Here is an 8,987-nt window from a genome sequence, read left to right on the forward strand (position 1 = left end):
GTCCCTTCTTTTTTCTGTCCTAGCATTTCCCTACAGGCGCAGGGGGATGCTTTTCTCAGATTAACCTGGCATTGATCCATCGCTTGCGACCAGAACTGATTGAATTGTCGCTTGAGCCATATGGGCTCCCCCAAGGTCACCTAGCCGGTTTTCGTGCCTAAGGCAGGACTAGAACTCACCGTCTCCTAGTGATTGGGCCAAAGTCACCCAGCTGTCTTTCATGCCTAAGGCTGGACTGGAACTCACCGTCTCCTGGTGATTGGGCCAAAGTCACCCAGCTGTCTTTCATGCCTAAGGCTGGACTGGAACTCACCATCTCCTGGTGATTGGGCCAAAGTCACCCAGCTGGCTTTCATGCCTATGGCTGGACTAGAACTCACCGTCTCCTAGTGATTGGGCCAAAGTCACCCAGCTTCTTTCATGCCTAATGCTGGACTAATGCAGTACTGCACCCTAACCACTGCGCCACCTCGGCTCTTAGACAGTGTAATGTTAAAATTTGGGGGGGGGGGACTTGGGGAAGAAACCACAGAGTCAGGTAGAGCATCCCAGGCGTTGACCCCTCTGTTGCTGAAGTCGTACTTTCTGCAATCGAGTTTGGAGCGGTTTACCTTGAATTTGTACCTATTGTTTGCCCGTTTATTATGGCGGTTGAAGCTGGAGTAGTCCTTGACAGGTAGGACGTTGTAACAGACAATTTTCCGTACTACGCTTAGGTCCGACCACTGGCTGCGTAGTTCCAGGTTGTCCAAGCCCAAATTTTTGAGCCTGGTGGCGTAAGGGATTCTGTTGTGAGCAGAGGAGTGGAGGACTCTTTTCGTGAAATACCCGCTCAATTGTATTAATGTCCGATAAACATAATCCATTTCATCTGCTGATTTAGATTCCTACTCAAAGGTGGTCTTTGTCTTGCAAATCCCATCCTTAAGGGAACCACACTGGGTTTCTGGCCCAGGTAACTTATGTAAATTAACTGGTCCTCACCTGGAAGTTTCTCTGCGAACAGGATGCCGGGGCCTATTTCTCCTTGAAAAACTTTGAAAGCCTAATTGTTTACGCTGCCCAACCGCAGCGCCGGTTCCTTTTCATTGTGCAAAATTGCACGCTCCTGGAAGCCATGTATTTGATATCAAAGCTATTAAAAAAAAAAATTATGAAAAGCTAGCTGAACGTTCTTTGGATAAAATTTGTCTCACAGCTAAAGTTAAAAGCTACGGCGATGTGTCAGCTGCTTCATTTCTGGAAAAAGAGAGGAAAAAAAAGAAGAAAGAAGAGAAAAGAAAGTTCCTTGCTGTGCATTGGGGGAAAGTCGGGTCAGTGACAGTCTGAACTCCCAAATTGCCTTTTTGAATGCAAAGAGTCGTTAGAAAGGGAGTTCAGAACAGTGAACAGAAATTATCCCGGCTTTTGAGGTGAGCAGCTGAGTTCTAACTGGAAAAGTGCTGAAATGAGCAGCTTAATTTTCAGGGTAGCTTTTCAGGCTTTGCGATAGTTTTCTAAATGCCTCTGGAATGAAGAATTGAGTAGTTCTACTGGTAGAATTCCCTCTCCAAAGAACTCTGGAGAACTCTACATTTATGGCCTGCTAGTAAATAGGGTTAGGGTTAATCTGGAAGTAGGACCAGGGAATGCATGATAGCAGGTGTTCCAATATTTGAGGGGGGCTGTCCCAGAGAAGACACGGTGGCTAAGATGCTCAGCTTGTCGATCAGAAAGGTCGGCAGTTCTGCGGTTCGAATCCCTAGCGCCGCATAACGGAGTGAGCTCCCGTGACTTGTCCCAGCTTCTGCCAACCTAGCAGTTCCAAAACACGTAGAAATGCAAGTAGAAAAACAGGAACCACCTTTGGTGGGAAGGTAACAGTGTTCTATGCACCTTCAGCATTGAGACATGCCGGCCACATGACCACAGAGACGTCTTCGGACAGCGCTGGCTCTTCGGCTTTGAAACGGAGATGAGCACCGCCCCCTAGCATCGGGAACGACTAGCATAGATGTGTGAGGGGAAGCTTTACCTTTAGCAAATAGTATTTATTTGCCAGCAAAATAAGAGACGCCCGAACTCATACACACGCAGGCTGTCACAGTTGCCTTAAATGTAAAGCTTAAGTGGGTCGGTTTGGGTTAGCCCCTCTTCTGTGGGGAGATGTCTCCTAGTTTCTGATATCTCGCCACCTCCATCTCCATCATCTCCATCTCCTCCATCAGTCAGGTGCAAAGAATCAGGATCAGCTGTAAAACCGCAGCATGGAAGATTTATTCATACTTATACAGAAGAATCTAGCCAGCACTAAATACAGAACCAATGGTCAGCACTAAACTGGCGCTACATAAAGAGACTACAGAGAGGAGGGATGGACTCAGATCTCTTGTGGCAACGCAAGAACTGTAAACTGATGATGCATTTAACTTGGCCCACCCAGCTCTTCCTGTTCTTTTCCGACATCTCCATAGACAGTAGTGATGGTTTCCAGGCTAAAGTCCTTGGATTCCTGATGCCAATGGCCATGCAAACTTCTTAAGCCTTGGGTGTGGCCATGACAAGGTCTCTTCCTAGACTTTGGTTTCTGTAAAACTGGAATGATCCAATAAATTTCCCCTTGCCGTCCCTAAGTTTAAGCATCCTGACCTCTTCCAAATATGAAGAAGTTGACATTGAGGCCATGGCATCAAACTGTAGACCATGGACTAGTAAAAACCAGAACTTTTTCACCCTTTCCTTGAGAAAGACTGATTGTCTCTTCTTTGGGTCTTTGATGGCTTTCAGACAAGGCCAGGAACGGAGCGTTTCAGGATCTAGTTATTATTATTATTATTGTACAATTGTATCACAGCGGCCAGTTGTTTCGCCGGATTTGGCATTGGTTACTAGTCGGGCCCCACCCAGGGGCCTAGGACGTCGTAACGTATTTTCGTAATATGCGTGCAGATCCAAGCAGTGCGGCTTTTTGCATTTGACTGATGGTGATTTTGTCAATTTTTAACTGTTTTAAATGTAATTCCAGTGCTTTTGGAATAGCACCCAGTGTGCCAATTACCACTGGAATTACCACTGCTGGTTTGTGCCATAGTCGTTGAATTTCGATTTTTAAGTCCTGGTATCTTGCGATTTTTTCATGTTCCTTCTCGGCGACCCTGCTATCACCGGGTATTGCGATGTCTATGATTGTGACCTTATTTTTCTCAACCAGTGTGATGTCTGGTGTATTATGTGCCGGTATTTTGTCGGTTTGTATACGGAAATCCCACAAGATCTTGACCATCTGATTTTCGGTGACTTTTTCCGGCTGATGTTCCCACCAGTTTGTTGCTGTTTTAATATTATAATTTTTGCACAAATTCCAATGGATCATTTGTGCTACTGAATTGTGCCGCAATTTATAATCAGTCTGCGCGATTTTTTTACAGCAGCTGAGGATGTGATCAACTTTTACAGCAGCTGAGTATGTGATCAACTTAGCACCCAGTGTGCCAATTACTTATTATTATTATAATTTTCAGAAAACCGAGCTGTGTTGCCATTTGCAAAGAAAACACTGTTGACTATATTCTCCATTATTCTTTGTGCATGACTGCATAACACCGTTGGGCTTCCTGAAGCAGCACTTGATGACTGTAAGCAGACCCAAACTCACCAAAAGCATCTTCTGGGAATAAAAATATGTTCTAGTCCAAAAGAAAGCGGACATCTAATTATGAGAGCCTTTATAAAATACAAAGAGTTATACCTTGGTTAATCACTCTTTCCTTGGTTGACCTCCTGTGAGCCGATCACGGAACTATGTTGACGAGTTGAGTATAATTGAAGAGCGCAGCATCTTCTATTCTAGGAATATAAGTACATTACTCCTCCATTAGATAAAAGGCTACTGTTATTCTACCGTAGTGCCAGGATTCAAAGGAAATATATTAAGTCCTTATCGGCCTGATCTTAACTCTACAAGTTCAGAAACCATTATCAGATGACTAATTTTGCTAATAGGGTGCTTCTAGTACATAAGATGAATGGAAATGAAATAAGCATTGATGCTGGACACTGTTGTTCTTCTTGCAATTAGTAGTAAGTAGCTAATGAAGCCTGGCCTGTATCCATTTCACTGCCGTCATTCCGGTTCTGCTACTCATCTGTTTAGGCACAAAGAGACTCTGGAAGCATGAATGGCTAGAAGTCAGCTCAGGTTGTCATTGGTTCTTCGGTTCCTTTTGAAATGCTGGAAGAATTGGTGTGTGGGGGGGGGGGAACCCCCCAACAATGCTTGGGAAGCAGAGATAGAGGCGAAGGTATTGGCCAAATTAAAACTGTCTATCTTGGCCTTTCCTCATTTTACTCCATTCTAATCATTTCCCTGCTTAAAAAAAATAAAATAAGAATATAGTGCTACGTTAGAACTTGAGCATTGAACTTGGAAAGAGGCCACACATTCATGGAATATTTTCCTTTAAGAAGAGAGAGAGAAAGAGAGAGAGAGACAGAGAGGGACAGAGAGAGAGAGAGAGACAAAGAGAGACAAAGAGATAAAGACAGAGAGAAAGAGACAGAGACAGAAAGAGAAAGAGAGAGAGAGAGAGATGTTCCATTTCGCAGTTCTACCCCAGTTCTAGAAATGAGATCCTTCTGTATTCAGTCCTACAAGGAAAATGGGTATAAATTGCAGGAAATAAATCATAAAAGTGGATGCCCTATAAAAGAATAATCCACATTCTTAAACCATTCACGTTTTCCTGGTGCTCAGTGAATATTCAGAATATCACCTCATTTGCAATATAATGTGAATGTGATGCTTTCCTCGATAAAGCTGCTGCCTTTTCATTTTCGTTTATTCTAGCCAGCATTGCTGTTCTTTAGAAACAAATGTTGGTCTGTTGTGGAGTATCCTCTTTCAGGCTCATCATAGAATCCTAGGGCCGGAAGGGACCTTGGAGGTCTTCTAGTCCAACCCCCTTCGCTAGGCCAAAGCCACTCTTCCATCTTGGACAAACGGTTGCTGAGTTGGGTCATGAAACATCTGCAAGAAAACAAGCAAGCTCAGAGCATCAAGGACCCCACAGTTCCTCCTCCTCCTCTTCCCACATGTCCATCACATGGTCCAATCAAGCACCGTCCCAACTGGAGATGCCTCCCAGTCACACCCCTCCAGGCGCAGGGCAAGACGTCCTTGACTCTCTGAGAAAGGAATGTTATTTTGAGCATATATCTCCCCAGCTCCCTACAATCCCACCCTCCCAATTTCCCACAGCACTAAACGTGGCAGGCCTGAACTCCCAATGCAAAAGGTGGCTGGGAAGCTTAACAACGGTTCCAATTTCATAGTTATTTGCAGAGATGTTTTCTCCTCCTTTTTTGTTTTTGCTTTGAAATTGTTTTCTCCCGTGTGTCTCCCAAATTACAATATCGTTCCACTAAAGACGTAAAGGGAACCAAATTCACCGTAAAAGTTCTTTCTCGCCCTCTGCTTTGTTATAATACATGTTTGCACTCGTGATGGAAGGATTTGAAATATTTCGTTTGCTGCTTCTAAATTGCATTAACTTATAATTTGGGGTTTTTATAATGCTAAGCTGCCTTAATGTATGGTGTTTGATGAGCCGGTTTGGATTTTCATTGGTTTAGACATAGTTTAATTTTCCTTCCCTTTGCAACTCTTTTATTGCAGTTCTTATTTTTAGCAATCTGTTATTATTCTCTTGTTCATGTAGGGAAATAATACTGTGTTTTCCCCAAATGAATAGCTCGAAGCAAAGCAATAACACATTGGTATTTTAATTTACTTATTAAATACGCGCACTGAAATTTTTTTTGAAAAGAAACGCGGCGAAGTTGGCAGGATTCCCCCTCCCTCCTTTTCCCTTCTTCTTTTTTTTTTTTTCCTAAAGTATCTGAGGATGGCATAAGCTAAATTATTTACAGTTTGTCGACTCACAAAAGAGAAGCCGATTTGGGTTATTTACTTTTCCGATAAGGAAAGAGGATTGAAATTGTTGCGATCTGCTGCTTGGTTAATTTGGCTTTTGTTCCCCAGTGTATGTAAATATATATATATATATAGTTTTGTTTTGTTTAAAAAAAAAACACAGAACTCGCTTGGATCCTGACAGCCTCTTTTGAAATCGCAAGGAACTCTTTAAGATTAAACAAAACATGAAAAGATCCTAAAAATGTGAAGTTGGCGAGTGGCTGATAAAAATAGAAGTGCTTGGTAGCGGAGTGGAAAGGAAAAAGAATTTACTTTGCTCCCACTGACAGCAGACTTCAAGTACAATGTACATTGTGGGTATCTACAATGGAAAAGGCCTGGAGCCCTGCCAGTCCTAATTGGAAGCAGAGAACAATAGGGATGGATCCCACCACCCATCAGCCTCTTCGCTTCAATACGAAGGATGGTCTGGGTGAACATTTAACTCCCGAGGTGCTCTTGGTGCTCTCTGAACTGGGTGCTTTCCTTGCAGATGTTTCGTTACCCAAACTAGGTGACATCATCAGTGCTAGAAGGGAGGAGGAGGAGGAGGAGGAGGAGGAGGAGGAGGAGGAGGAGGAGGAGGAATAATAGGTGGACTGTGGGATCCATGGTGCTCTCTGAGCTCGGTTGTTTTCTTGCAGATGTTTCATGACCCAACTAGGTAACATCATCAGTGCTATCCAGAACTAGTTTGGATAATGAAACATCTGCGAGCAAACAACCGAGCTCAGAGAATGCTAAGGAAATCACAATCCTCCTCCTCCTGCACTCCACAAACCCCCCTCCCTTCTAGCACTGATGATGTTCCCTAGATGGGTCATGAAACATCTGGAAAAAACAATAACCACCAAGCTCAGAGGGCACCAAGAATACCATACTCCTTCTCTTTCTCCTCCTTCCCCTTCCCCTTCTCCTCCTATTATTTCTCCTCCTGCTCCTCCTCCTCGTCTCCACAAACCTCCTCCCTTCTAGTACTGATGATGTTCCCTAGTTGGGTCATGAAAGATCTACAAGAAAACTACCAAGCTCAGAGGGCACCAAGAATGCCATACTCCTTCTCCTTCTCTTTCTCCTCCTTCCCCTTCTCCTTCTCCTCCTATTATTTCTCCTCCTCCTCCTCCTCCTCCTCCTCCTCCTCCTCCTCCTCCTCCTCCTCATCCCCCCATAAACCCCATTCCATTCTAGCACTGATGAGGTTCCCTAGTTGGGTCATGAAAGGTCTATAAGAAAACCACCAAGCTCAGAGAGCACCAAGGAGCCTACAACTCTTCTATTATTCCCCTTCCTCCTCTCCATAAACCCCATTCCATTCTAGCACTGATGATGTTCCCTAGTTGGGTCATGAAAGGTCTCCAAGAAAACCACCAAGCTCGGATAGCACCAGGGACCCCTCCCCCCCCCAGTTCAACCCTGAGCTGCAAATATTCTCCTTTATTGGCCTTTTACTCCTTGCCCTCTTCCCCCTGGCTCCCACTTATGGGCATCTCCTCCTCCCCTTTACAGATGCTGATGCCTCAACCGAATCGGCGACTCCTATGATCGTAATCCCTCCGCACAACTCAAGCGTCACCGCTGGGAGTAAGGAAGCCATCCTGGAGTGTCTGGCCAATGGCAGGTAAGGTAAACAGAGCCACCGACAAGCAGGAGCTTCTTAGGGAGAACAAGCGAGGCCTGAAACAGGAGAAAAGGACATTTCTTGCACGGGAAATTGAATTTTCCAGAAGGCAATGTAGATTTTGTTTCTCTCCCTCCTGCCCCCCCCCCACCAAAAAATATGTGCCCTTCTGAGGTAGACAGAAACATTGCAGAAATGTTTATATATGTGTGTTTGTGTGCACACGCATGCATACACACACAGAAACATGTATGTACTGTATATAAACATTTCTGCATTTTTAAACTCTATCTACCTCAGAAAAACTCATTTCAGTGTCTGTTTGTGTGTGTTTGTGTGTGTGCGTGTGTGTGCATGCATGCACATGCACGCACGCACTCTCTCTCTCTCTCTCTCACACACACACACACACACACACACACCGATAACCCGGCGTTGCCTAGGTATTTTATTTACGTCCGGACCAAACGTAATTTCTAATGTTGGATTTGCCCCCTTACCAGAGGGAGCCCCCTGGTGGAGCACTGTGAAGCCGTTACCATGGCAACTCCACTGCGCTGTACAATGGAGGCCATTTTACAGCAGTACAGTAGAAGCCGTTTTCAGGCACAACAAGCTGTATCTTAACAGAACACCACCACCACCCCTGAAGGGTTTTAAGAGTGTCTTACCCCCAACAGTATTTGTTTCCCGAGAGTAAGACATCTGGATACCAAGTTTGGTTGAAATTGCTCGAGGCGTTCCAGAGTTATGCTGGAACATACAGACACAAACACACACTCACGCACCTTTCTTACACACACACACACGCACAAACACATACATGCAGGCTTGAGTGGTGTTCATTTTTACCCTAGCAGCAACCAGGAGGAAAAGCAAATAATTACATATATTATTTGTATAGAAACGACTGCAAAACACAAAAGCCCAGAGATTTACCTCATCTGGGCCACCATTTGTGACAATTGGCCAGAGTGCTAACAATTTTTAAAATCAATAACGACTTCTTCCTTTGTTCCACTTTGGGGGCGAAAATAAATGTTCGGGAAAGAAAAAAAAATCAAGGTATTGACCGCTGGGCAACAATTCAACTCCAAAATAGGTCTTAATAAAGAAACTGGGAACTGACCTGCTTTCCTTCTGGATAATTTGAATATTTGCCCTTGATTAAAGGAGGGAAAAAAGAATCCGAAATGCTTGGAGGGCCATCCGATTTCCCTTTTTTTTCCTCCGAAAGCAGAGATTCCAATTGTTTCAATTATTTATAATTGAATTATAATGGAAGCATCCCTCAATACAGATGTACCCCCTGAGTAGCATTTATTTTTACCATCCTTCCCTTAGGCAAAACAAACCATTAGCATGAAAAAGTAAAATTACCATTATAATTAAAACATGGTCATTGGACGTCACTTG

The 8,987-nt window shown here is 44.0% G+C and overlaps 1 protein-coding gene across 1 annotated transcript in view; it reads left to right on the forward strand.

The window, feature by feature from the left end:
- Positions 1-8,987, forward strand: part of SDK1 (sidekick cell adhesion molecule 1) — a 501,088-nt gene that overhangs the window by 256,173 nt on the left and 235,928 nt on the right. The window contains 1 exon segment of the mRNA XM_087729082.1: positions 7,460-7,571. Within this exon segment, the coding sequence (XP_087585208.1) occupies positions 7,460-7,571 (112 nt within the window).

This window comes from Thamnophis sirtalis, unplaced genomic scaffold, assembly GCF_051295495.1.
Source record: "Thamnophis sirtalis isolate CommonGarterSnake01/CBP01778 unplaced genomic scaffold, rThaSir2_p1.2 scaffold_14, whole genome shotgun sequence".
Classification (NCBI taxonomy): domain Eukaryota; kingdom Metazoa; phylum Chordata; class Lepidosauria; order Squamata; family Natricidae; genus Thamnophis; species Thamnophis sirtalis.